This window comes from Hypomesus nipponensis, chromosome 20, assembly GCF_054491055.1.
Source record: "Hypomesus nipponensis isolate SF chromosome 20, ASM5449105v1, whole genome shotgun sequence".
NCBI lineage: Eukaryota > Metazoa > Chordata > Actinopteri > Osmeriformes > Osmeridae > Hypomesus > Hypomesus nipponensis.
In genome coordinates, this window is record NC_140380.1 from 8024774 (window position 1) to 8052503 (window position 27730).

At 50.2% G+C, this 27730-nt stretch overlaps 2 protein-coding genes across 2 annotated transcripts; both read left to right on the plus strand.

Annotated features, from left to right (window-relative positions):
* Positions 1 to 458: 458 nt before the first annotated feature.
* Positions 459 to 3540, plus strand: LOC146246233 (NEDD4-binding protein 2-like 1). Its single transcript, XM_084683409.1, has 5 exons — positions 459 to 689; positions 1815 to 1951; positions 2050 to 2138; positions 2254 to 2330; positions 2750 to 3540. Exons 1-5 carry the CDS (start codon positions 616 to 618, stop codon positions 2895 to 2897), a joined length of 525 nt encoding a protein of 174 aa, XP_084539535.1. The 5' UTR covers positions 459 to 615; the 3' UTR covers positions 2898 to 3540.
* A 2079-nt stretch (positions 3541 to 5619) lies between these two features.
* On the plus strand, positions 5620 to 27515 carry pds5b (PDS5 cohesin associated factor B). The gene is given in 35 exon segments (XM_084683846.1): positions 5620 to 5696; positions 10930 to 11056; positions 11410 to 11613; positions 11872 to 11958; positions 12463 to 12560; positions 13520 to 13646; positions 13970 to 14050; positions 14221 to 14361; positions 15003 to 15213; positions 15417 to 15562; positions 16050 to 16117; positions 16119 to 16199; positions 17349 to 17462; positions 17560 to 17641; positions 17759 to 17807; positions 17915 to 18054; positions 18722 to 18837; positions 18980 to 19085; positions 19468 to 19628; positions 20012 to 20135; positions 20447 to 20605; positions 20757 to 20825; positions 21069 to 21205; positions 21342 to 21465; positions 21798 to 22002; positions 22206 to 22320; positions 22514 to 22646; positions 23032 to 23151; positions 23266 to 23328; positions 23657 to 23802; positions 23962 to 24037; positions 24761 to 25209; positions 25474 to 25560; positions 25666 to 25771; positions 26305 to 27515. Coding segments are annotated over 34 exon segments (4266 nt in total). The 5' UTR covers positions 5620 to 5696; positions 10930 to 10948; the 3' UTR covers positions 26338 to 27515.
* The last annotated feature ends 215 nt before the right edge of the window (positions 27516 to 27730 follow it).

Below are 27730 nucleotides of genomic sequence, written 5' to 3' on the forward strand. Positions count from 1 at the left end.
CAAGACTTCACGTCTCCTAGACTTCACATCTCCTAGGAGTGTCATAAAACTGCAGGTGGCATCTCTGCCAAACGGAGTTGAATCAACATTCACTGTATCAAGCTTGACCCAAATCCTTTCTGCCAACTGTAAACTATGTTTAAACAATTATTGAAATACAATCATTGTATATCTGCCCAAAACGTCATTCACAATACCGGCATGTGTCATCAAGGGGTCAGAATCGACCCTCACTGGTCCGACTAATGACATATTCAGGTTTGGGACAATTGTTGGTAGATTTGTTTTATGGGTTATAGGTCTAACTGTGAGGAGATTTTAGGGGTAGGAGGTCAATAAACCTTAGAAGGACAAGACGCGTTTCAGTATAAGCTATTCGCGTATGCCTATTAGTTTTTTGAAGGGGGCGGACGTTTCCTATTTGTTGTTGTTGCTTAACAGTCTGTACTCATATTAGGGGGTGTGATTTGCACTTCAGGGCCACCGTATGTTTTTCATTGCGGATTTCATAGAGTAGAATTTAAGTATTACCACAACTCGAGGAAGCCCTTTCCCACCTTTTGCCGCTATATTGGATTTCTGTCCATCTCCATCGTAACGACGAAGGAATAAAATATGCCAAACAAAAGGAACAAGGATCTGATAATCCTCCGAGGATTACCTGGATCAGGAAAGACTTCGCGTGCTGAGTAAACTTTTTTAATAGCCTAGTAGATTTAGGCCTATGCAATTTAAGTTAAATTAAGTTGTAACTGTAGTCATATTATGTTCGTTTTTATGGTATTTTTTGCTAGCCTATGGTTTTTCCTATTAGGCTATTGATATTTCATGGAATTGGTTGGCCTAATGAATCTGTAGCTATGAAGGCAGGGCCGATACATTCCCGAGTCTTCTTGAATTTCATCTTTCACAACGGTTATGTGAATAATTTCCTTTTATTAGGCAACTTTTAAAGTTAGTAGTAAATTGTTAACTCTTGCAGTTAGCGAGGTGAGGTTAATTTCATATTCGACATTCAACAAACGCTTGTTTGCAGCGTCGCGTTAGGGGCCGTGTTAAATTACCCATACAATTTTGAAAAATTATGACCTTTATAATATTTTTATGAAAAATATCAAACCTCGAACAGACACCAGAGTATGCCTATTCTAACAATTTCTGGTACACTTCCACATCCTTTACTTTTCAATTAGGCCTACGTTACAAACAAAATCATAATAATAACTAATACAGGTTGTGGAAGTAGGCAAGACTTTATAAGTATAATCTGATGTATTTCCTGCACATGTCAGATGTAATCTGAGATTTTTTAGTACAATTGTAAAAAAGGTATTAAGATTTTCATGGATTTCATGTTTTTTTCAGAGATGAGCCATTTTATATAATTGTGTTTGAATTTTAATTGAAAATGTAAAGGGTGTGGAAGTGGGTCAGACATTATTTGAGATTTGTTGACACAATTTTGAAAAATATTAAGATTTGCGAGGGTTAAGATATTTTCAGAGATTATTGTTGTCTTTCTTAAAAAAGGATAAAGGCTATCGAAGTATACCAGACATTTTTATAATACTCTGGTGTCCGTTTGAGGTTTTATATGCATACAAATAATTATAAAAGTCGTATGGGTAGTTTTTACCTGGTCCCTGACGAGACACTGCAAAGTACGGTCTTTTGGAATGTCAATATGAAACTAACTTCACCTTAGTATTGCAGCTTCACTATCAATTTTGCGGCAACATATTTCTAAATTGCATTCCTCAACTCTGTCCCCGCACAAGAATATGTTTTATTCCCTTTCGCTTTATGTTCCACAGAGATATATTGTGGGAATATGATTCTGGGGAGATTTTTAGCACCGACAACTACTTCAAGTATGAGAATGGGACCTGGATATATCCACCCCCCACTGTTGGACAGCGTCATGCTGCACACACCCAGCTTACAGGCGAAGGTGTGTGTGAGACACAACTAAGGATCTGAGTGTATCTGATACATCTGCCATCACCAATGTGGTTGAAGGTGATGATATGAGTCTTACCTGTTTTACAGTTTTTGAGGCCATGAAAGAGCGCGTCCATCCAATTGTGATCGACAACACCAACGTGGAGCGATGGGAGATGTGGCCGTATGTGAACATGGTGAGGACCAAACGTGTGTGCTGGGTTAAGAGAGGAAGGAATGAGATACAGCTCAGATCAGGGCTATACTTTCATACACTAAACTGTGCATAACGCCACAAATACATCTGGACAGGGCTACCGTCAAGGGTACTACGTCACGTTTGAGGATCTACAAGAAGAATCCATGATCTCCCTGAAAACTCGCTATAAGTACGCATGCATATATTTGTCAGTTATATAAATATTTAGTTCATTGGTGTGACCAATGTAATTTTAACAATCATAATAATAATGTAATGCACACTGTGTTGCAATTGTTGTTCATTTTTCCGTTCACAAATCAAACACTGACTATATATTTTTTGTTCTTCAGAAAAACAAACATATAATTGAGGAGAAAATATATCTGTAGCCTTTGTACAAACAAATAGACACACACAGCTACACTATAATGTATATGGTGTCATGTAGAGCATGTATAACTAAAGTGTAGGTCCGAGTACATGAGATCTTATATCTTTTCAGGCAGCCGATGTAGAGATGACACCAGTGAAACAAGACCACATGTCTAACACACTAATGTAAATGTACTCTTTAGTTGACTGTGTATATGTTGATATCCCTCACAGATGGTGTTATGGATCTGTCCCTATGAGGACCCTACGATATATGGAGCAGAGATACGAGTATGATGTGAATTTCCAGAACATTTTCTGGGACCCCGAAGTTCGGAATAAATGGATGGAGATGGATGAAAAACTGAGTTACTACTGGTGAGCAATAGCAAGGTGCAACCCCCAGATGGTGCCCTGTGTGATCCAGAGTTCCTTTAATCTGAACAACTTTGGAAACTACAGTTCTTTAAGAATGTTTCCTGCAGTATATATATATATGATTCTTAAAATGATCAAAGATCTAAGCCAATTTAATGCCATGTTCTTTCTATACAGCTAAACAATGATGTTAAGTCAATATGGTTTTGTTGTGTATGCATCATTATTACATCTGTTAAGGTCTTTTTTTTTTTTATTCCATTATTGCAAATGACAGCATTTACATAATGTTTTATTTTTTAGCTGTACTTGGGTATTTTATTTTCATGCTTTACTTTTCAAATAAGTAATTAAATTAAAAATATCTTGAGTGGGCAGCACAGATGGTTCATAAATTGCCAGGCAGCTCAGCTACAATTGACTATTTTGTCAAATGATGTTAGATAATGTGGAAGAATGAAATCTATACTGCCAATTCAATGCTGTTATTTCATATGTTCTATGTCTCTGTTGAATAAAAAGATAATCAATACCTCAGGTATGCAAAATGTGTAATGACAATGCTGAACATATATTCCAAATAAAATCAATGCTTCAGGTATTATAAGTAATGATAAAGATGAACTTATATTACAAATGTACGATTATACACCAAGATGTGACTGTGTCTGTGAAAAGAAGACCCTGCTGAGGAAAAAGTATCCTTTAGTGAGAGGAGGAATGCAAGAAGTCAGCAGGGAGGGGTGCAGGGGGTGATATGATTTGCTGCAGAGTATGTGGAAGTCAAGGCCGGTGCATGGTACTGGAGAGGGGGGGCGAGATGGCCCCACCATGGCCCCAGGAGAGGGTACAATGGTCCTCACAACTCTCCAGAGTAAAATAGTCAACATCAGGGAGATAAGAAGATTCTTTAGGCTGTGGAGAATGTATCCTCTTGCACCTTGACATCATCAGACCCTTTGGTCTGGTCCAGGGGTGCCGTATAGGGGTGAAAAGTTAGGACGACTCTAAGGGCCCCTGACTGACAAAAAAATAGAACAACTAATTGAAACAAAAAAAAAAAATTAAACTAATTTTAAAAAATCATGGCGCCCAAAATTCCTGGCGACACCCCTGGTCTGGTCTGCCCCCCCCTTGATATTCTTCCCCCTAACCTTTAGCCCCCTCCCCCCTCCTTAAGACATCATCTGACATTTGGACCGCCCACAAACTCCTTCTCGAAACTAATAGGATGAGGACATCCTCCCCCATCATTTGCTGACCAATCACCTGACACACCTCCCTCTCAGCAGGGGTACAAGACCAGTGTGCCCTGAACAGGTCAGGTGGAATTGGACTGGGCAGAACTCTGTCTCTGACTTCTGTCAAAGACTATTCTCACAAAACGTTGTCTACTCTGTGAAGCGAGACTGGTAACATGGACTGGTATCACAGATGTGAGACTTCTTGGTGTCAATTGTTAAGCCGTGTCAAACTGGATAGTGGAGAATGATACAAGGTTAAGCAATGGACCAAGTTATTTGTAGTTTGATAAGAAATGATGCAATCACAAGAATACACAATGAAAACAACACACCAAGATGTTTGTAATACAGTGAATCAGTCAATAATACCAATGCAGCTTGTGGAAGAAATTTAGATTTCCTGTGTGCGTACATAATTCACTAATCAATAGAATTAGTCATTAGATACTACTTAGTATGTTCACATGCAAGCTTGCTTTTAATAAGAGTAGCTTATGTCTATGTGTCAGGGTTAGTAGATGTTCGAGGTCAGGAGAAAGTACTGGCTAAATGTTCCTTGTCATGATTACAAGGAGAGCGCCAACTATGACCTCTCTAGTCTGAGAGTGGTCATGTGTTGGGAGCTGTGATTTTTATTCTCTCAGACTGTTGTAACGTCATTACTGCCTGACTGTCACTGTCTGTGTTTACATTCTTGTGCCCTATAACAGATGGTCCTCCAGCCTTCAGGGCTGAGAGAGACATGATTGAGACCGAAGCCTGGTGTTGTGTTGTCATTTATTGTCAGAGGTCTGGTTTTCTCTCCCAATCTGCAGATTGATAATACTTATTGAAATCCAGAACTCGACTGAACTTAGTCACTCCTTGTTTAGTATTTCAATTTTATGTAAATATTAGTATTTATGTAATTTAACCACTTTTTACACTCACTGAAGTCAGCTGAGCAGCGTGTGGAAGATGACAAAATCACATACATCCAATCAAAGAAAATTGTATACAATCAGAAAAAAAACATTTTAAGAGACTTATCATTGTACTTGAATGTGTGTAAATGTTTGGCCATTTATGATAATACCTCAGAATTTCATTATTTTGCATTATGTTCATGATGACTGAGTGATTCTGATGAGGACACCAAAGGCACTATATAGTGATATTGGGAAATTTAAAACTATAACCTATTAATCAGCACTCAAATGCTCTACCACTGAATAATGCCCACACCCAACCGCTCGAAACATTTTAAAAGTCGCTCACGATATATTTTTTTAACAGTTCTGTAGAAAATATGTCATTTTATGTGTAGGATATAGTGACTGGGCGATGGGTTATGTTCGACCGCTATCATGGGTGTTTATTACAAGGGACACATTAAATGTTTACACTTCGGGTCCACATAGCGTCGTTAGATGCGTTGCCCTATAGGTGTCGCTATGTGCCTTTGAATGATTCTAGCCCTGCTGTGCTGCTGAATCTGTGCAAATTGGCGCCATTTTGAAGCTAGGAGGGGAAAGAGAGCTGCAGAGCAGCACACAATTGATAGCAATTCAACAAATCAGGTAGGAATCATCACCTACAATAGTACCCATTTCGAAATCTGGATCAATATTTATGTGAATGTGGTGTTGAAGTGAAGATGAAACGTATGTTTTCGCTACCATTTGGCCTGCGAATGTTGGATCAAGTGTGGCGATACTGCTGTCCGCTGTCTTCGCCCGTGCCCTGTTAGCCGTGTATGTCAACGTAGTAGCAGCACAGCGCTTATATTATTGCTCTTGCTAGCAATCGGGGTCTAGCAACAGAATGAAAGCGGCAATGCATTTAGCTAACCCAAATAAGCCACGGCTTAGTACCTGAGACGATACAAGACCGTTACCGGCGTTTTCTTATTAGGGGGCAATGCAGATAATCGACTTGGCTCAAATGGATATGTCCACATTTTTTCCTAGCTATGTTGTAGTTAGCTAGCATGCTAATGTGGCTAGCTAGCCTGTTTGCTTGCTAACGCGAGGTACAATAACAGTCCAGTCTATGGCCTTGTCATACAACTGCTATAACACTAGCTAGTGCAATAATAAAACCCATGGTCAGTCACAACCATCTCTTGAACTGTACTCAAGAACAGCAGTTTACACATGCTTAGTCATAGTAAAATATGTTTTTATATTGCTAACCTAGCTAGAGTACAATAAAATGCAATTGCTAAGTAGCTGGGTTGAATGACCAAGAGACTGTGTTCATTGACATTTTGCATAATTGCACCACTGTATGTCTGGTTTTGTGCACTGTAGTTACTGTCGTAGCCGTATTGTTGATGTGTTGTGTATGAATGTGTCACTTATTGGTCTACTAGATCGTTGTACAAATCAGTTGCCTCTTTAGATTGTGAGTTGGTTTTTTTTCTCCGTCGGTAACCTGTTTGTCAGTCAGTCGGACTGATCACAGGGAAAGCACGTTGATTTCTGAATAAATATACGTCATTGTACAGTAGAGGAATCGGTCAGATTCAAATGCACTTCTCTGCTCCGTCTTCGTTCCAGCAGCGAAGCGGTTTGCGTCAGTGTGTAACGCGTGCAAGGCGGGTTTCCCTTCAGTCCCCTCCCTTTAAGACAGCCCATGGCTTCCCCGGCATTCTCCTAGTCTTGGCAAGCCAACTGTCTTTTATATCCTACCCTCTATCGCTTTCCCTCTGTGTATATCTCTGTGTTATTCCATGCCTGCTTCTCTTTACTTATTACCCATCTCTCTCTTCCTTTTCTCAATCTGGTCTGGTGGAGTCCATGCCAAGTTAAGGGTCTTGTTGTTGGCCTGCAGACCAGTACACAACAGCAGTGCAGTATAATTGTGTGTGTGTGTGTGTGTGTTTGTTTGTACAGGGGGCGGTATTTCGGATGAGTTCACCTTCAAGACTCAGCTGGTGTCTAGCCAACAGCACCCCTCCCCCCTCGGGTCCTTCAGTTGTTACTAAGGTGACCGTGCTCTTTGGGTTCAGAGTTCAGTGTAGGTCACACAAAGATAGTCTGCAACCCTTATTTTAATTAGAATTGTGTTTAATCGCCAAGTAAGTGTTCACAGACAAGGAATTTACTTTGGTGGGCAGGTGCATACATAAAACACAGCAAACATTTAATCTTAAAATCTTAAAGTGTGTGCTATCTTTAAATATCCAATATAAACATGTTGTTACGCACAGACATATGTAAACAGCGATAGTTACGGGTCGACTTTTTCTGTGAAAGTGGCAGTGACTTCCTCCCTACTCGTCTCTCTCTGTTCTCTCTCTCCCTGTCACCATTCTCTCTCACTGTCTCTCACTCTTCTCCTTCTCACCACCCCTCTTTCTCTCTATCTGTCAATTTAATTTAATAATACTTGATTGGCTTGGACGAGTGAGCGTTTTTGCCAAAGCCATATAATATTGAGGTGCCTGTCTTCTTCCTCTTACTTTCTCTCTCTCTCACCCCTCTGTCTGTCTCACTCCGCACTTTCTGTCTCCCTCTGTGTCTCTCACCCCCCCCCTCTCTCTCTTTCGTTCGTTCTTTCTTACTGGAGTTTACTTTAAGATTCCTGGTGGCTGATGCTCACTGCTGATCAGACGCCCAGATTCCTACGCAATACATTCCGATTTGTTAACAGAAGCATGGGGCTCTCATAGTTGCACGGTGATTGGCTAAAAGATGGTCTCGTCTCTGGCAACAGCTGTGGGGTGGAAAGGAGGTCAGGTCAGAGAGGGCAGGCTGCTTGCCATGGTGTGTGTGTGTGGAAACGAGAGCACGTGTCTATGCTAGGGTGTGTTGCGTGCTGGCGTGCGTGTGCTTGTTTTTGTGAGCGTGGGTCTGTTGTGTGTCTGCGAGGGTCGTCGGTTAGAACTGTGTGTTTTGGTTGGAATGGAAGGAACAGCGGAGCAGTCTGACCTCACCTTTTGAGAACCATTAAAACAACGTTTTAAATGTCAATATTTTTGGTCTCTGAGGTGTTGTCCACCTCCTATTTCTTCCCCTCAAACACACAAACACACCCACTCAATCACTTTATGACTTTATAAAGCCATAAGGCTATAGACCTGAGGGGAACCTTTCCCTCAGAGTACACCACTGCAGTGTTCTGTCCCTGTATCTTTCCCCATCCTCTCTCTCTCTCTCTCTCTCTCTCTCTCTCTCTCTCTCTCTCTCTCTCTCTCTCTCTCTCTCTCTCTCTCTCTCTCTCTCTCTCTCTCTCTCTCTCTCTCTCTCTCTCTCTCTCTCTCTCTCTCTCTCTCTCTCTCTCTCTCTCTCTCTCTCTCTCTCTCTCTCTCTCTCTCTCTCTCTCTCTCTCTCTCTCTCTCTCTGTCTCTCTCTGTCTCTCTCTCGTCTCTCTCTCGTCTCTCTCTCGTCTCTCTCTCTCTCTCTCTCGTCTCTCTCTCGTCTCTCTCTCGTCTCTCTTGTTCGCCCCTCTTGTTCGCCCTTCCCTCCAGCATGTGTGCCTGGACAGGCCCCAGAGGGTATGGAACAAGCCATGTCTCAGGCAGGACTCCCGCACTGCCTAACTGTTCCAAAACACCATGACTGCACACACCACGACTTCACCCACAGCACCTCACTGAATGTTTCCTTTGCTCTTGCCTGACACTCCTGAGTCTGTCCTCAAACCCTGCTATAGCTCCCTGACCAAGGGCTTTGGAAGCCCTGCTATAGCTCCCTGACCGAGGGCTTTGGAAGCCCTGCTATAGCTCCCTGACCGAGGGCTTTGGAAACCCTGCTATAGCTCCCTGACCGAGGGCTTTGGAAACCCTGCTATAGCTTCCTGACCGAGGGCTTTGGAAGCCCTGCTATAGCTCCCTGACCGAGGGCTTTGGAAGCCCTGCTATAGCTCCCTGACCGAGGGCTTTGGAAGCCCTGCTATAGCTCCCTGACCGAGGGCTTTGGAAGCCCTGCTATAGCTCCCTGACCGAGGGCTTTGGAAGCCCTGCTATAGCTCCCTGACCGAGGGCTTTGGAAGCCCTGCTATAGCTCCCTGACCGAGGGCTTTGGAAGCCCTGCTATAGCTCCCTGACCGAGGGCTTTGGAAGCCCTGCTATAGCTCCCTGACCGAGGGCTTTGGAAGCCCTGCTATAACTCCCTGACCGAGGGCTTTGGAAGCCCTGCTATAGCTCCCTGACCGAGGGCTTTGGAAGCCCTGCTATAGCTCCCTGAGGCCTCTGGAAGCCCTGACCGAGGGCTTTGCAGGGCTCCAGACTGCGACCAGGTTTTGAGACGGTGTGCACACTGTAGGGCTGCCAACTCTCACGCATTGGCCATGAGACACACGCATTTCACACGCTCTCACGCCACACCGTGTATATCTCAGGCTGAAAAGGCAACGCCACCCAAGTAGTCTTGCTAACGTTGTGAACAGTAACGGACGAGGCGCAGGTTCACGGATTGAAGCAACATAGGGCCTGGGGGGGCTAGTTATTAAGCACCAGTGTTTGTTTCTACTGTATGCCTGCCTGTGTTTGCGCTGTTGCGCTGTTAAAGTCAGCTAGTATCGTGTCATGGCTTTGGAGGACTCATCAAAAAGCGCATCATACATTTAAGTAATTTAGCTATGACTTGCATGTACAGTACGTAATGTCACATTAAATAATGTATTTCATCTCAAGGTTATATGGTGCGTTGCTGTATGTCAGTTGTTGAAATGTCAGTAAAAAAATGGACCCATCTGCAAATGACGTGAGCACACCCCAAAATTACTCCAGAAATTGTACCATTGGCGATTCCACCTTTAGGGGGGCTCAGCCCCCAATGAGAATGTGACATGAATACAGTGCCTTGCAAAAGTGCTAAACCCCCTTGCTTTATAAATCCCTAATTTCACTGGACAACAATTAATACCCTTATGTATCATTATGCAAAATATTGGGGAAAAAACAAAACAACTAAGGATGTCCCTTTTTTTTCATGAACTACCAGCATCAAATGATAATAAACTATATATTTTTAAAAATGTTATTCTTATTTTTAGGGGTCCTGAAATGAAACTTAGGGTTGCTTGAGCGTCTTATAAGACACAGATAAGTGTTTAAAATGAATTGTACCCCCTTAGTTACATTAATAATTGCATTGCAGGTTAATATAATAAATAATATAATAAATTTTCAGTCAGGGGCAACGGTGCTCAGAGTAAAAAAAGTTAGTCTGGAGCCCTGCTTTGGAAAGGAACAGGGGGGGGGGCTTTGTGCCTTTGTTTGGATGGTTGGTGGACGATGATCAGCTGGCCTTTACTGTCTTGTGTTGTCGATTTCGGAATCGCGACCTGGGATCCATGAAGTTCTGCCTTCTTCTCATCCTCCTCTTCTTACTCCTTACCCTTTTCCCCCTCCCTCTCTCCTTTTTCTTTTCCCCCCTCCCTCCCTGCCTCCCTCTCTCTCTTCCTCATCCTCTCCTCCCTCTATCTCCTTGTCCTCATTCTCTCTTCCCTGTCTCTCCCCCTCCTCATCCTCTCCTCCCTCTCTTTCCCTCTCCTCATCCTCTCCTCCCTCTCTCTCCCCCTCCTCATCCTCTCCTCCCTCTCTCCCCCTCCTCATCCTCTCCTCCCTCTCTCCCCCTCCTCATCCTCTCCTCCCCCTCCTCATCCTCTCCTCCCTCTCTCCCCCTCCTCATCCTCTCCTCCCCTTCCTCATCCTCTCCTCCCCCTCCTCATCTTCTCCTCCCTCTCTCTTCCCCTCCTCATCCTCTCCTCCCTCTCTCTCCCCCTCCTCATCCTCTCCTCCCTCTCTCTCTCTCCCCCTCCTCATCCTCTCCTCCCTCTCTTTCTCTCCCCCTCCTCCCCCAGGCAGTAGAGCGCTGAGAGCATGGCTCACTCTAAAGCTCGAGCCACAGACGGGAAGGTCACCTACCCTCCCGGGGTGAAGGAGATCTCCGACAAGATCTCCAAGGAGGAGATGGTCCGCAGACTAAAGGTCAGTCACACTCACACGTCAAGCCCCCCTCCGGAATTGTCCTCAACCCTCCGCAGGCTACTCCACTGTCCAGCATGTTCTAGATGTTTCCCTGCTCCAACACGCCCGGTCCAAGGGAACGGCCGTTCTCGGGCTTCTGCAGAGTGTAGCTAGCTACTCAGTTTACTGACTCTCTTCTACCTACTCACACACTCTCCTCCCCCCCCCCCCCCCCCCCCCCCTGTTTAGTATCCATATATGTGTTTACTTACTCAGTCACCTAGCTACCCATCAGCCATACTTGATGAGACAGTTCCTCCATACCTGATGAATGCGGTTAGACGGTGTCTAAACGGGCCCCCTCCCCCTCCCAGATGGTGGTGAAGACCTTCATGGACATGGACCAGGACTCTGAGGAGGAGAAGGAGCTCTACCTGAACCTGGCCCTCCACCTGGCCTCCGACTTCTTCCTCAAGCACCCCGACAAGGACGTGCGCCTGCTGGTGGCCTGCTGCCTGGCGGACATCTTCAGGATCTACGCCCCCGAGGCGCCCTACACCTCCCCGGACAAGCTCAAGGTAGGAGATCTCCCCCCCCCCAGACCTCAACCATAACAACCGTGACCTCACCTGACCCCCCCCGACCAGATAGACTCAGGGTAGGAGGCAGCCAAACGGAAATGTTTGGTAGACTCCAATCTGGATATAACCACAACCAATGTATAACCAAGTTTTTATTTTTTACGATTACCATGCGATCGTTGGACTGTTATGAAAGCTATGGGTGTATGGACTTGCAGTGCTAGTGTGTGTGTGTGTGTGTTTGGTTGGTTGCAGGATATCTTCATGTTCATCACCAGGCAGCTGAAAGGTCTGGAGGACACCAAGAGCGCTCAGTTCAACAGATACTTCTACCTGCTTGAGGTGTGTGTGTATGGGAGTTTCTCCTGCGCCATCTATCCATCTCTCCTCTCTCGTTTGTAATCTGTTCTCACCTCCTCTCCTCTTTTCATCACCTCCTCCCCACCTCCTCCTCTTCTCTTCTCCTCTTTTCTTCACCTCCTCCTCATCTCAGCTCCTTCTCCTCACCTCCTCCTCACTTCTTCTTCACCTCCTCTTCCTCACTTCCTACTCACATCCTCCTCCCCTCCTCCTTGTCACCTCCCCTTCACCTCTCCTCCACCTCACCATCTATCCATCTCTCCTCTTCTCCTACTCACCTCCTCTCCTCCCCTCCTCTTCTTCACCTCCTCCTCCTAACATCCTCCTCACCTCCTCCTCCTCACCACCTTTTCCTCCTTACCTCCTCTTCCTCACCTTCTCCTCATCTCCTCCTCCTCACCTTCTCCTCACCTCCTCCTCTCCCTCGATCTCCGACACTCCTGGAGTGTGTGCAGTGTTGTTGACCCTACCTCTCCCGTGTTGCAGAACATAGCGTGGGTGAAGTCCTACAACATCTGCTTCGAGCTGGAGGACAGCAACGAGATCTTCACCCAGCTGTACCGAACACTGTTCCAGGTCATCAAGTAAGACCTCGGGACTGCCATCATACTGTCTCTGTCTCTCTCTCTCTCTCTCTCTCTCTCTCTCTCTCTCTCTCTCTCTCTCTCTCTCTCTCTCTCTCTCTCTCTCTCTCTCTCTCTCTCTCTCTCTCTGTCTCTGTCTCTGTCTCTGTCTCTGTCTCTGTCTCTCTCCCTCACTCTCTCTTTCCCTCATTCTCTCTCTAGCTCTCTCTCTCACACGCAGTCTCTTTTTGTCTCTGTCCCTTTCATAAATATATCGCCTGTTTCTTTCTCCTTCAGCTCCTCCCTTCACGCTCTCTGCTCTCTCGTTCCCTCTCCGCACGCGGGATCCTTTCAAACTCTCTTGTTAATGCATGCGCTCCCTCCTCCACGCCCTCACTCACTCACTCACTCCCTCTATCTCACTCTAACATTTCTCTCTCTCTCTCTCTCTCTCTCTCTCTCTCTCTCTCTCTCTCTCTCTCTCTCTCTCTCTCTCTCTCTCTCTCGCTCTAACATCCTCTCCCTCCCTCTGCTGAGCACCAGCTCTGGGGCTGAATGCTGCAGCAGCAGTTTCTGGCCCTGTGCCAGCTGAGCCAAACCAAACAGCCTGCATGTGTCTGTGGGGGGAAGGGGGGGGGGGGATCACGTTTTTACGAGGGAAAATCTGAATCTGCGTTTGCATGTGAGGTCTTGGCTCAAAGGTGTGTGTGTGTGTGTTCGTATGTGTTAGTTCAGAGAGGCACGCCAGCCCCGGGGCTAGCCCTGTGGGTTCCACCTCCTGCTGTGAGGCCAGTCGCCTGGCCTCCCCACCTGACTGGCTTCAGCCTGCGCAACACACAGCACACCCCGTGTGGTCTCCAGCCACAGGCCGTGGCCAAGCCCCAGGGTCACCATCTGGATCGAGCCACTGTGACACAATCCTGACCCTTTGACACCCCTCCCTCCCCTCCCCCCCCCCCCCACCCACTTTGTTTCCCTAGCAACGGCCACAACCAGAAGGTGCACATGCACATGGTGGACCTGATGAGCTCCATCGTGTGTGAGGGCGACAGCGTCTCTCAGGAGCTGCTGGACACTGTGCTGGTCAACCTGGTGCCAGCCCACAAGGTAAACACACACACACACTGTACACACAGTACACACACACACACACACAGACACTGTGCACACGCATATACCAGACAGTGACACACTGGGAGTTTCAGAAAGGGTAGACACACACTCCCCAAACAAAGTGTGGATGTGATGGTTCAAGCTGAACCCTTGTGTCGCTGGCTGGAGTTGCTCACTATGACCAAGAGACCCCTGGAGGTGAGAAGTGGTACGACAGCCACACCAGCAGTTGAATGGATTCAAGTGGTGTTCATCGAGGGAAAACGCAACTGTTTTGTCATGAATGTCTTCTCTCTCCATCGTGTGTGTGTGTGTAGAACCTCAACAAGCAGGCGTACGACCTGGCCAAAGCTCTGTTGAAGAGGACAGCTCAGGCCATCGAACCATACATCACCAACGTGAGGACTCTTTCTCTCCATCTCTGTCTCTCTCTCTCTCTCTGTCTCTCTCTCTGTGTCTCTCTCTCTGTGTCTCTCTCTCTGTGACTGTCTCTCTCTCTGTGTCTCTCTCTCTGTGTCTGTCTCTGTCCGTGTTTATGCTCTGCTCACTGTGTGTGTGTGTGTGTCAGTTCTTCAACCTGGTGCTGATGCTGGGGAAGACCTCAGTGAGCGACCTGTCGGAGCACGTGTTTGACCTCATCCTGGAGCTGTACAACATCGACAGCCACCTGCTGCTGTCTGTGCTGCCCCAGCTGGAGTTCAAGCTGAAGGTACACACACACACACACACACACAGGAACGCACACACACAGGAACACACACACAGACAGGAACACACAGGAACACACAGACATAGATCTACACAAAGCTTTTATTAAACTTAGATATGACAGTTTCTCTACTTTATCCTTAGAACAACTAAACTCTCTTCCCTCCCTCTCTCCCCCTCCCCATCTTTCTCTTTCCCTCTCCCCACCTCTCTCCCCCTCTCTCTCTCTCTCCCCCTCCCCACCTCTCTCTCCCCCCCTCTATCTCTCCCCCTCCCCTCCTCTCTCTCCCCCTCCCCGCCTCTCCCCCTCCCCCTCCCCACCTCTCTTTCCCCCTCCCCACCTCTCTCCCCCTCTCTCTCTCCCCCTCCCCACCTCTCTCCCCCCTCTCTCTCCCCCTCCCCGCCTCTCTCTCTCTCTCTCTCCCCCTCTCTCTCTCTCCCCCTCCCCACTTCTCTCTCCCCCTCCCCTCCTCTCTCTCCCCCTCCCCGCCTCTCTCTCTCCCCCTCCCCACTTCTCTCTCTCTCCCCCTCTCTCTCTCTCCCCCTCCCCACCTCTCTTTCCCCCTCCCCACTTCTCTCTCTCTCTCTCTCTCCCCCTCCCCACTTCTCTCTCCCCCTCCCCATCTCTCTCTCGCCCTCCAGAGCAACGATAACGACGAGCGTCTGCAGGTGGTGAAGCTGCTGGCTAAGATGTTCGGGGCCAAGGACTCTGAGCTGGCGGCCCAGAACAAGCCGCTGTGGCAGTGCTACCTGGGCCGCTTCAACGACATCCACGTGCCCATCAGGCTGGAGTGCGTCAAGTTCGCCAGCCACTGCCTCATGAACCACCCCGACCTGGCCAAAGACCTCACCGGTAACCAGCTTGTCCTGCATTCACTCATTCATTCATTTATTCATTTATTCATCCATGCATCCAGTCTCCATTTCCAGGTCAGCCAGCTGCCAGTCAGTCATGAGTATTGATCGAGGATTTATTTCTCAGTATCCAGTCAAAGTGGTACAAGTCTCACCCCCCCCTCCCTCTCTGCCCCCCCCCCCTCTCCCCCTATATCCCAGAGTTCCTCAAAGTCCGGTCACATGACCCAGAGGAGGCCATCCGCCATGACGTCATTGTCTCCATAGTAACGGCTGCCAAGAAGGACCTGGCTCTGGTCAACGACGCGCTGCTGAACTTTGTGAAGGAGAGGACACTGGACAAGAGGGTGAGAGAGACAGAAAGAGAGAGAGAGAGGAGAGAGAGAGAGAGAGAGAGAGGAGAGAGAGAGAGGGAGGGAGAGAGAGAGGGGAGAGAGAGAGAGAGAGAGGAGAGAGAGAGAGGAGAGAGAGAGAGAGAGAGAGAGAGAGAGAGGAGAGAGAGAGAGGGAGGGGAGAGAGAGAGGGGAGAGAGAGGAGAGAGGAGAGAGAGAGGGGGAGAGAGAGAGAGGGAGAGAGAGAGAGAGAGAGAGAGAGAGAGAGAGAGAGAGAGAGAGAGAGAGAGAGAGAGAGTCTGTCACTCTCTGGCTCATCATGGTTAAAGGACTATCAGGATAATATATTGAGCATTCCCTACATGGACTCAGTAAAGAGGTTCCCCCACTTCTCTTCCTCCTCTCTTCCCTTTCTCCCCCCCCCTCTCCCTGTCTCTCTCTCTGTCTCTCTCTCTGTCTCTCTGTCTCTCTCTCCCTCTCTCTCTCTCCCCCCCCCCCTCAGTGGCGTGTGCGTAAGGAGGCCATGATGGGCCTGGCCTCCATCTACAGGAAGTACTGCCTGCAGGGGGAGGGGGAAGGAGGCCTCCAAGCAGATCTCCTGGATCAAGGACAAGCTGCTGCACATCTACTACCAGAACAGCATCGACGACAGGTGTGTGTGTGTGTGTGTCGGAGACACGTGTGTTTTTTGTGTGTGTGTGTGTGTGTGTAAATGTTAGAGACACTGAGGGCCTCATTTACTAACAGGATTGCCCCCATTTCAGGCGTAAAATAGCGGGTAAAGACATAAAACGGTATTTACAAAGGCAGCGCACTTGAGTGAAAACGCAGATTAGCGCTGCTGGGAGGGTATAAGGGAAAGTGGGCGTGTGCCACAAAGACATGGGAGGAGAGGTGTATTTCTTCCTTGTAACATGTTCATGTTAGCTGTAACTTCGTGAACCAATATTTCTATCTCCTGTTCGCTGAACCTTCTTTCTCTTGGCAGTAACATGCAGGCCATTTCTCCTGTCTTTTAACGGCGCGCTAATTAACGATAAAGGGCAGTAAGGCACTGATTGCCCCGACGAGGATCTGGTTTGATAAATACCACGCAATGTTAGTAAATGAGGGCCTGTGTTTCTGCCAGTCAGACTTCCCTGTGCAGCAGCATCCCCCTATCAGAGCAGTCGAGACAGGCGAAGCAGGAAGGAATAGATGGATCTCAGATTGAGGGGATTAGGAGATTAAAATGCACACCGATACAAGGCTGCTTATCTCTAGGCGTGAGTTTGCATGTGTGTGTGTTGAATACCCCGGCTAATCTTGTTAAATCCATTCTAATTAGAGATCAGAATCCCGGGGCTCGGTTAGTCATGCCTGGCAGAGGAACAAGCAACAGATGAAGAAAGGAAGAGATGTTATTGTTGCTTTTATGTTCACTGATGCAGTCTTCGTCTTTTTTTCTTTTTGTCTCTCTCTCTCTCTCTCTCTCTCTCTCTCTCTCTCTCTCTCTCTCTCTCTCTCTCTCTCTCTCTCTGTCTCTGTCTCTGTCTCTCTCTCTGTCTCTATCTGTCTGTCTCTGTCTGTCTCTCTCTCCCTCTCTCTTTCTCTCTCCCCCCCTCTCTGTGTCTCTTTGTCTGTCTCCCTCTCCCTCCCTCCCTCTCCCTCCCTCTCTCTCTTTCTCTCCCCCCCCTCTGTGTCTCTTTGTCTCCCTCTCTCTCTCTCTCTCTCTCTATCTCTCTCTCTCTCTCTCTCTCTCTCTCTGTCTCCCTCTCTGTCTCTCTCTCTCTCCCCCCCCCCCTCTGTGTCTCTCTCTCAGGTTGCTGGTGGAGCGTATCTTTGCTCAGTACATGGTTCCTCACAACCTGGAGACGACGGAGAGGATGAAGTGTCTGTACTACCTGTACGCCACCCTGGACCCCAACGCCGTCAAGTGAGTCTCCCTGCCCGGCCCAGCCTCGTCCAGCCCCTCCACACACACACACACACACACTCACTCACTGTCACTCTCTTTCTCCCCCTCTCCCCAGGGCTCTGAACGAGATGTGGAAGTGTCAGAACATGCTGAGGCACAACGTCAAAGACCTGCTGGACCTGGTCAAGCAGCCCAAGGTAACCTGACCCCCAGGGTTACCCAGTACCACGTTGAGCGGCCAATCAGCTCCCGTCTGTCCGTGTGGGCAGGTGCCGCGTCGCTGATGTCATGTTGTTGTTGTTGTTGTGTTTCAGTCGGAGGCGTCCAGCAAAGCTGTGTTTGCCAAGGTCATGGTTATTACCCGTAAGTCTAGATTTCACACTATACAAATACACACAGAGAGATACACACACACACACCGTCATAGGGGTTACGAGGGCTGTACTCAGCGGTGCTGTGCGTTGCTGCAGGCAACCTGCCAGACCCGGGCAAGGCCCAGGACTTTGTGAAGAAGCTGGCCCAGGTCCTGGAGGACGACGAGCGGATCCGGGACCAACTGGAGACCCTGGTCAGCCCGGCCTGCTCCTGCAAGCAGGCCGAGGTCTGCGTGGTGAGTCCTGCCTCGGGGTGTGGAGGGGGGTACAGGGAGGGTGTGGAGGGGGGTACAGGGAGGGTGTGGAGGGGGGTACAGGGAGGGTGTGGAGGGGGTACAGGGAGGGTGTGGAGGGGGGTACAGGGAGGGTGTGGAGGGGGTACAGGGAGGGTGTGGAGGGGGGTACAGGGAGGGTGTGGAGGGGGGGACAGGGAGGGTGTCGAGGGGGGGACAGGGAGGGTGTCGAGGGGGGGACAGGGAGGGTGTCGAGGGGGGGACAGGGAGGGTGTGGAGGGTGTGGAGGGGGGTACAGGGAGGGTGTCGAGGGGGGACAGGGAGGGTGTCGAGGGGGGGACAGGGAGGGTGTCGAGGGGGGACAGGGAGGGTGTCGAGCGGGGGACAGGGAGGGTTTGGAGGGGGGACAGGGAGGGTGTGGAGGGGGGTACAGGGAGGGTGTGGAGGGGGTACAGGGAGGGTGTGGAGGGGGGTACAGGGAGGGTGTGGAGGGGGGCACAGGAAGGGTGTGGAGGGGGGCACAGGAAGGGTGTGGAGGGGGGTACAGGGAGGGTGTGGAGGGGGGTACAGGGAGGGTGTGGAGGGTGTGGAGGGGGGCACAGGGAGGGTGTGTTGGGGGGCACAGGGAGGGTGTGTGAGTGACTAATGTGTGTGTGTGTGCTCTGTCCAGAGAGACGTCACTAAGAAGCTGGGCAGCCCTAAACAGCCCAGCAACCCCTTCCTGGAGATGGTCAAGTTCCTGCTGGAGAGGATTGCCCCCGTCCACATCGACACCGAGTCCATCAGGTACACACACACACACACACACACACACACTGTGCCTGGACACCCCCCCCAACACCATGTCTCTGACCTCTCTCTCTCTCTCTCTCTCTCTCTCTCTCTCTCTCTCTGTCTGTCTCTCTGTCTGTCTCTCTCTCTCTCCCAGTGCTCTGATCAAGCAGGTGAACAAGTCCATAGACGGCACAGCTGATGACGAGGAGGAGGGGGCTCCTACTGATCAGGCCATCAGGGCTGGGCTGGAGCTGCTCAAGGTAACACACAAACGCACGCACGTTAGCGCTCATATAAACACACACGTCCGACTTCAGACACACACGTCAATCGACGTTAACGCTTGTGTAAACACACACGGGTACATCTTCACAAACACACGTATTCCACGAAACACACGTACATACCTTTTCACCGACGCCCGCGTTACTTGACGTCACAAGATCGAAACTGCAGCTGCTCTCTCCCATCTCGTCTCCCCCTCCTCTCCCTTACCACTCCTCCTCCCCCTCCTCCTCCTCTCCCTTCTCCTCCTCTCCCTTCTCCTGCTCTCCATTCTCCTCTCTCCCATCTCCTCTCCCCTCCCTCCTCCTCTCTCTCATTCTTCCTCCTCTCCCCTCCTCCTCCTCCCTCCTCCTCCAGGTGTTGTCCTTCACCCACCCGGTCTCCTTCCACTCTGCGGAGACCTTTGAGTCCCTGCTGGGCTGCCTGAAGATGGAGGACGAGAAGGTGGCCGAGGCGGCGCTGCAGATCTTTAAGAACACCGGTAGCAAGATGGAGGAGAGCTTCCCTCACATCAAGTCGTGAGTCTCAGTCTCAGGCCCGCTGGAGTCTCTGTCTGTCTCTGTCTGTCTCTCTCTGTCTCTCTCTGTCTCTCGGTCTCTATCTCTCTGTCTCTCTCTGTCTTGACTGTCTCTCGGTCTCTCTCTCTCTGTCTCTTTCTCTCTGTCTGTCTCTCTGTTTCTCTCTCTGGACAGACTGCCTCTCTCTGTGTCTCTCTCTCTCTCTCTCTCTCTCTCTCTCTCTCTCTCTCTCTCTCTCTCTCTCTGTCTTGTCTCTCCCTCTGTCTCTCTCTCTGGACAGACTGCCTCTCTCTGGGTGTACTTTTCACCCATATAAAACAGCCCTCCCTGCCCCCTCTGTGTTGCCTGGTGCGAAAACCCGCTCTCTCATCCCTGCTCCCTAGTGTCCTGCTGCCGGTACTGCAGGCCAAGGCCAAGAGGGGGCCCCCCCGCCAGGCCAAGTACGCCATCCACTGCATCCACGCCATGTTCACCAACAGAGACACGCACTTCGCACAGATCTTCGAGGTGAGTCACCGGGAAGGAGCCTTCTTAAACTCAAATGAAACGCGTTCACACGATATACGAATAATTATTCACCGAAAATGTACACGACACTGGATTCTGGTGCTGGAAGGTTCACTTGGAGCATGGTCACTGAACAAAAAATATGTTGTCTGTCTCTCTCTGTGTCTTTCTCTCTCTGTGTCTTTCTCTCTCTCTGTCTCTCTCTATCTCTCTCTCTCTGTCTCTCTCTGTCTCTCTCTCTGTCTCTCTCTCTGTCTCTCTCTCTCTCTCTCTCTGTCTCTCTCTCTCTCTCTCTCTCTCTGTGTGTCCAGCCCCTCCACAAGGGTCTGGACCCTGGCGACCTGGAGCAGCTGACCACGCCCCTCACCACGCTGGGTCACCTAGCCATGCTGGCCCCAGAGCAGTTTGCCGCGCCCCTCAAGTCCCTGGTCGCCAACTTCATTGTCAAGGACCTGCTCATGAACGACAGGGTCAGTTCGCGCCCACACGGGCAGCCACGTGCCTCCTGTGATTGGCTGTGTGTGTGTGATCAGAAGGTCATGTCTCCTGTGATTGGCTGTGTGTGTGTGTGTGTGTGTGTGTGATCAGAAGGTCATGTCTCCTGTGATTGGCTGATTTCAGATGCCAGGCAAGAAGACCACCAAGCTGTGGGTTCCTGATGACGAGGTGTCCCCAGAGACTCTGGCCAAGGTTGGTGACCCCCCTCCCTCCTCACCCCCCCCCCCCCTGTCCTCCCTCCTCACCCCTCCTTCTGTCCTCCTTCCTTCCTCCCTCCTTCTCTCTCCTCCCTTTTCCACCCCTCCATCTCCATGTCCTTCTAATTCCCCTCTACCTTCCACCCCATCCCCACTGCCATATTCTAAACCCCTCCTCCCCCTCTTTCTCTCTCCGCCCTTCCCCCTCTCCCTCCCCCTCCGCCCTCTCTCTGGGTAGATCCAGGGCATCAAGCTGATGGTGAGGTGGCTGCTGGGGGTGAAGAACAACCAGAGTAAGTCCGGTAATTCCACCCTGCGCATGCTGACGGCCATCCTGCACAGTGACGGCGACCTGACGGAGCAGGGCAAGATGAGGTGAAGCACACACACATCACACACACACACATCACACACACACGGTGACCCACTCTTACAGCGAACTCTGTCTCTCTGTGTCTGATATCCAAGTTTGATTTTTTTTTTTTTTTTTCGGTGCTTTCCGCTCCCTCAGTAAGCCAGACATGTCTCGCCTGCGCTTGGCGGCGGCGTGCGCCCTGCTGAAGCTGGCCCAGGAGCCCTGCTACCACGAGATCATCACCCTGGAGCAGTACCAGCTCTGTGCCCTTGTCATCAACGTGAGCACACACACACTACCGCACACACTCCTACACTTGTATTTCTACCTTTCCCTCTTGGTTTTTCCCTCTTGGCGATCTTGCACAATAACAAAGTCCTTCTCCCTCCCCCCCATCTCTCTCTCTCTCCATCTCTCTCTTTCTCCCCCCTATCTCTCTCATCCTCTCTCTCTTTCTCTCTCCCTCCCTCACCCCATCCCCCATCTCTCTCTCTCCATATCTCTCTTTCTATCCCTCTCTCTCATTCTCTCTCCCTCTCTCCCCCCATCTCTCTCTCCCCCCCCCCCCCCCCATCTCTCTCCCCCTGTCCTCTCCCTGTCCTCCCCCTCCAGGATGAGTGTTACCAGGTGCGCCAGGGCTTTGCCCAGAAGCTCCACAAGGGCCTGTGTCGCCTGCGCCTGCCCCTGGAGTACCTGGCCGTGTTCGCGCTCTGCGCCAAGGACCCGGTGAAGGAGCGCCGCGCGCACGCACGCCAGTGCCTCGTCAAGAACGTCAACATCCGCAGGGAGTACCTGAAGCAGCACGCCGCCGTCAGCGGTGAGACACACACGCAGACTCACACTCACACACACACTCACACACACTCGCATTGCAGTCACGGCTGAGTTTTTTGGCTGAGGATCACACCCACACACACACACACACATTTGTTTTGAAGGATTTGATGCCTGCAAGCATGGATGCCGTGAGGTTTTTCTGCAATGCAGTGATGTGTGTGTATGATGTGTGTGTGTCTACAGAGAAGCTGTTCTCCCTGCTCCCTGAGTACGTGGTGCCGTACGCCATCCACCTGCTGGTGCACGACCCCGACTACGTCAAGGTCCAGGACATTGAGCAGCTCAAAGACATCAAAGAGTGAGTGTGTGTTTGTGTCAGACTGTGTGTGTTTGTGGCACTGTGCGTTTGTGTCAGACTGTGTGTTTGTGAGTGTTTTTAGTTGTTGTTGTATTTGACTGTGTCTGTGTTTTTAACCCTGTGTCTACAGGAATACTGCACTGCTGACGTTCTCTCCTCACCGCTCTCTCTCCCACACCTCTTCTCTCTTCAGGTCTCTGTGGTTCGTGCTGGAGATCATCATGGCTAAGAATGAGAACAACAGCCACGCCTTCATCAGGAAGATGGTGGAGAACATCAAGCAGACCAAGGACGCGCAGGCGCCCGCCGACGCCAAGATCAACGAGGCACGCACACACACACACACACACACTCACTTACCATATATATTTCTATCTCTGTGACACCCCAACCCTCCCCCTTGCTTTGCCCCTCTTTCCGCGGCCCTCACACATGCACTGCGTCTTTCTCTCTTCCACACACACTTACAATCTCTGACACCCTTCTCTCTCTCTGTCTCTCTCTCTCTCTCTCTCTCTCTCCCTCTCTGTCTCTCTCTCTCTGTGTCACACACACCCTCCCCACCGTGACGTCCCCTCTCTCTCTCTCTCTCTCTCTCTCTCCCTCTCTGTCTCTCTCTCTCTCCCTCTTTGTCTCGTTTGTTCTCTGTCTCTCTCTCTCTCTCTCTCCCTCTTTGTCTCTCTCTTTCTCTATGTCTCTCTCCCTCTACAGAAGCTGTACACGGTGTGCGACGTGGCCATGAACATCGTCATCTCCAAGAGCACCACCTACAGTCTGGAGTCGCCCAAGGACCCTGTCCTGCCCACACGCTACTTCACCAAGCCTGACAAGGTGAGAGACAGAGAGAGAGAGAGACAGAGAGAGAGAGAGAGACAGAGAGAGCCAGAGAGACCTGTGTACGTTGGTACAGGTAATCACCTGTGTTCTGCCCTGTCTCCCCCTCAGAACTTCAGCAACACCAAGAACTACCTCCCTCCTGAGATGAAGTCCTTCTTCACGCCCGGGAAGGTGAGGAAGGAGAGAACCCTGTCTGTCTGTTAGCATGTCTGCCTGCTAGCCTGTCTGTCTGTTAGCCTGGTGGTCTGTTAGCCTGTCTGTCTGTTAGCCTGGTGGTCTGTTAGCCTGTCTGTCTGTCTGCTAGCTTGTCTGTCTGTTAGCCTGTCTGTCCGCAAGCCTGTCTGTCTGCTAGCCTGCTTGTCCGCTAGCCTGTGTCTAGAAACAAGGGCTGTCCAACCCTGATGTAATGTACAATATTGTTAAGAACCCCCAGAGGCTGGTTATACTATCCCCAGCTAACATCATCCCCTACCCCCCCTCTCCTCCGGCCTCCTCCCAGCCCAAGGCAGCTAACGTCCTGGGAGCGGTCAACAAGCCCCTGGCCTCGGCAGGCAAGCAGCTCCAGAGCAAGGCCTCCAGGATGGAGACGGCCAGCAACGACGACAGCCCCTCCAGTCCCAGCTCCCCCCAGCGTGCCAAGGCCAGGTACCCACACACACACCCTCACACACACACACCCTCACACACACACACACTCACACACACACACACACACACACTCACACACCCTCACACACACTCACACACGCACACGCTGTGATGCGCCCAGACAGGATCAGGTGATGTCAGTGTGTCTCCCTGCAGGCACGACAGCGCGGAGATGGACCACAGTGAGAACGAGGACATCAGCCTGGCCAAGAGGGCAGACAACCCAGACAAGGTACTGACCCCCTGACCCCTGAGCCCTCCTTCCAGCCTCACACCAGGACGCTAAGTGGCCTGGTACACACAGTCACACTCTCAGTGGGAAAAAACGCCATTAGTTTTATTGTTGTTTTATTGTCCTAAGACATCAAACTAGTAAAGTGCTCTGAGAACATGCTGAGAAATAAAAAGAACAACATGTAGGTGTATATATATAAATATATTTTTATATTATTATTTATAATTATTTTTTATATTTATAAATATATATATTATATATATATTATATACAAATATATACAAACCGGGATTCTAAACAGGACATTCAGTTTAGTCTGAATGAGTGGTCCACCAGCTGGTGGGCCCAGGGCGTACTAGAGAGCCCAGTGTAGACACAACCAGCCCCAGCCAGGCTGAGGGCTCTGGGTGGAAAACCAGAGAGAACTGTGTGTTCAGAATCTCCAACGCAAACACAAGACGTTGGAGATAAGCTAGGTACATAAACACACATGTACGCCCTGGCACCCTTCCACCCACTGTGTCTTTCTCTCCTCCACACACACACACACACACACACTGTCAGAGGTCCCGTGTGGCACTGAGGTTTCTGCACCCTCTCTCCTCCACACCTGTTCACACCGGAAACGGTCCTGTCTGCCGTTCTGCTACGTCACACATGTCCGTATGGTCGGCTGAACGCGCGTGTCGGCGCGTGTTAACCCCCTGTTCTGTCTCACAGGACAGCGAGAAGCCGCGCGGGCGCAAGCGCGCCGCCCCCAGTCACCCGGACGACCAGGACGGCAAGCCCAAGCGCGGGCGCAAGAAGGCGGCGCCGGCGGCGACCGCGACGGCCAATCCCGCGGCCGAGCTCGACGACCAATGGGGCGAGGACTCGCGTCTCGGTGACGGCCTGATGGAGGACGAGCAGAACAGCCCGCCCAAGAAGGCGCGTCGCGGCCGGCCCCCGAAGGCGGCGGCGGCCAATCAGGAGTCCCCGGCCAAAGGGAGACGAGGCCGCAAAAAGGCTGCCCCTCCCCCCGAAGAGGAGGAGGAGGAAGAGGAGGAGGAAGAGGGCGCGGAGGAGGAAGAGGAGGCGGTAGAGGAGGAAGAGGAGGATAAGAGCAGCGAGGCGGAGGTGAAGACCAAGGGAGGGAGGCCGACCCGGACGCCACGGCCACCACAACAAAGGTCAGAGGTCACGCAGCGTCTATTTACCCATCAGCCCCGGGTTACGTTCCAGACAGCCACCTGGCTGTAGCCTTAGGTTTGCTAGTCTTGCCCCCCACCCCCACCCCCCCCCCCTCCCTGCCAATCCTTGGGTGCTGCTCGTCTCTAACTGTCTTGTCTGTTTACCTGTCTGTCTGTTTACCTGTCTGTCTGTGTGTCTGTCTGTCTGTGTGTCTGTCTGTCTGCGTACCTGTCTGTCTGTGTGTCTGTCTGTCTGTGTGTCAGCTCTGAGTCGGCAGAGTCCACGCCACAGAAAAGAAGAGGCCGGCCGCCCAAAGCGACCCCGCCCGCCGCCGCCGCCAAGAAACCAACGTAAGACAACAACAACAACAACAACAAACATGTCTGTCGTCGTTGTTCTGTGTGTGTGTGTGTGTGTGTGTGCACATCCTAAAGCACACTCTCTCTCTGTCCCAGGCGCGCTGGGCGATCGAAGGCGGCGGCAGCAGCCAGAGAGGCGGAGGAGGAAGAGGAGGAGGAGGAGGAAGAGGAGGAGCAGGAGGAGGAGGAGGCCACACCCAAGGTACTGAAGCCCCTGTCCCCTGTCCCGACCATCAGTCCTAACCCTGGACAGCCCCTCGCAGCCCTCAAGGATTACTCCGGGATGTATGGGATGTTCCATGTCCTCTGAGGTCGTGCTGTGTTATGGCTCTTATAGTATGCACTTCTGATCCTTGACCTTGTGTTGAACTGTCTATGCACACTGTTTGCTTTGGACAAAAGTGTCTGCTAACTGGAAAAGAAAAGAGAAATTTAATATATAAAATAAAAAAAAGAAACGATCGATGATAGTCAGGTTTTTGTTACTTCTATATATATATATAATTGTTGTTGTTACATACACGTGTAGTGTTGTCTGTGGAGCCGTCCTATACACGTGTAGTGTTGTCTGTGGAGCCGTCCTATACACGTGTAGTGTTGTCTGTGGAGCCGTCCTATACACGTGTAGTGTTGTCTGTGGAGCCGTCCTATACACGTGTAGTGTTGTCTGTGCAGCCGTCCTATACACGTGTAGTGTTGTCTGTGGAGCCGTCCTGACTGTGTTGCTCCGTACAGGGCCGACGAAAGGCACCGGCCAGGAGAAGATGAGCGGAGGAAGGAGAGAGCGGAGGAAGGAGAGAGCGGAGGAAGGAGAGAGCGGAGGAAGGAGAGAGCGGAGGAAGGAGAGAGCGGAGGAAGGAGAGAGCGGAGGGAAGGAGAGAGCGGAGGAAGGAGAGAGCGGAGGAAGGAGAGAGCGGAGGAAGGAGAGAGCGGAGGAAGGAGAGAGCGGAGGAAGGAGAGAGCGGAGGAAGGAGAGAGCGGAGGAAGGAGAGAGCGGAGGAAGGAGAGAGCGGAGGAAGGAGAGAGCGGAGGAAGGAGAGAGCGGAGGAAGGAGAGAGCGGAGGAAGGAGAGAGCGGAGGAAGGAGAGAGCGGAGGAAGGAGAGAGCGGAGGGATGGAGAGAGCGGTCAAGAGAAGAGGGATCTTCAGGAGGGGCGGAGGAGGAGAGGGAGGGAGACAGAATGATGAACTGTGGACTTTTATGAACTTTTCATATGACGAAGCTCCTACCGTTACAGTACACACACACACACACACATCAAATCAGTATCATTAACTGTGGGTTGTTGCATTGTGTTGCATTGTGATGTTGTTTACCACATGTAGAAATCTGAACTGATACACAGAAAAAAAAAAAAAAAAAAAAAATCTGCATTGTAAATAGTCTCTTATGTCCTGTTCGGTTGTGTTCTGTTCATCCTGACTGGGGGAAGGGGGTGTTGTATAGCATTCATATAACCCCCCGTTATAATACGCTCCTCTCGTTTCTCGTTAGCAGCGCTGCTTAAGCTCCACCCCTCTGGGCGTCTCCATGAACTGAAAGAGATTAACAGTTACCAATTTGAACTTCTTCAAACTTCTTTTATTTTTTGGGGGTGTGTGACGTCAATTGCGTCATTTTTATTCAAAAAAAACGACATGTCCGTTTTGTGTACAGCGGTGTATATCGACGCCATTTCTTTCTCTTTTTTTTACCATTTTATAAAAGACGAGAAAAAACAAATTCAATCATCCCCCCCCCCCCCCCCCAAAAAAAAAGTGTAGACTTAACCTTGTTGAGTTTTAGCTGGTTCTGCCTCACCCAGGCCTGTGTTCCCTGGTAGACAAGATCCCCCTCTTTAACCCCCCGACCTGTGTTTTTAAGTGTCCATCACTGCTGATTGACATGGCCTCCCATCCACCCAGTCAGAACCTTTGTCTGTTGTATTAATAAAATTCTCTATAGAACCCTCGGCATGGACTCCTTTCCTTCCGGAATCCTCGGAAAAACAAGTGTGCAAACATTCCGTTTCGGCCGCGAGCCAATGAGCCTCGTATCGAAAGGCACACAGTTACGCGTGTGCACGCATGGAAGTTTCCAGGTGGAAAAAAACCACCCACGCACCACTGCTCCCACGTCCTGAACTACCGCATCACATGACCTGCCATCCACCTTGGGATAG

Excerpts from the sequence above, each read along its gene's own strand:
- LOC146246233 (XM_084683409.1), top strand. The coding sequence starts at position 616 with ATGCCAAACAAAAGGAACAAGGATCTGATAATCCTCCGAGGATTACCT. Across the intron at positions 1,952-2,049 it reads CACCCAGCTTACAGGCGAAG|TTTTTGAGGCCATGAAAGAG; the intron begins GTGTGTGTGAGA and ends CCTGTTTTACAG. Across the intron at positions 2,331-2,749 it reads TCCCTGAAAACTCGCTATAA|ATGGTGTTATGGATCTGTCC; the intron begins GTACGCATGCAT and ends TATCCCTCACAG.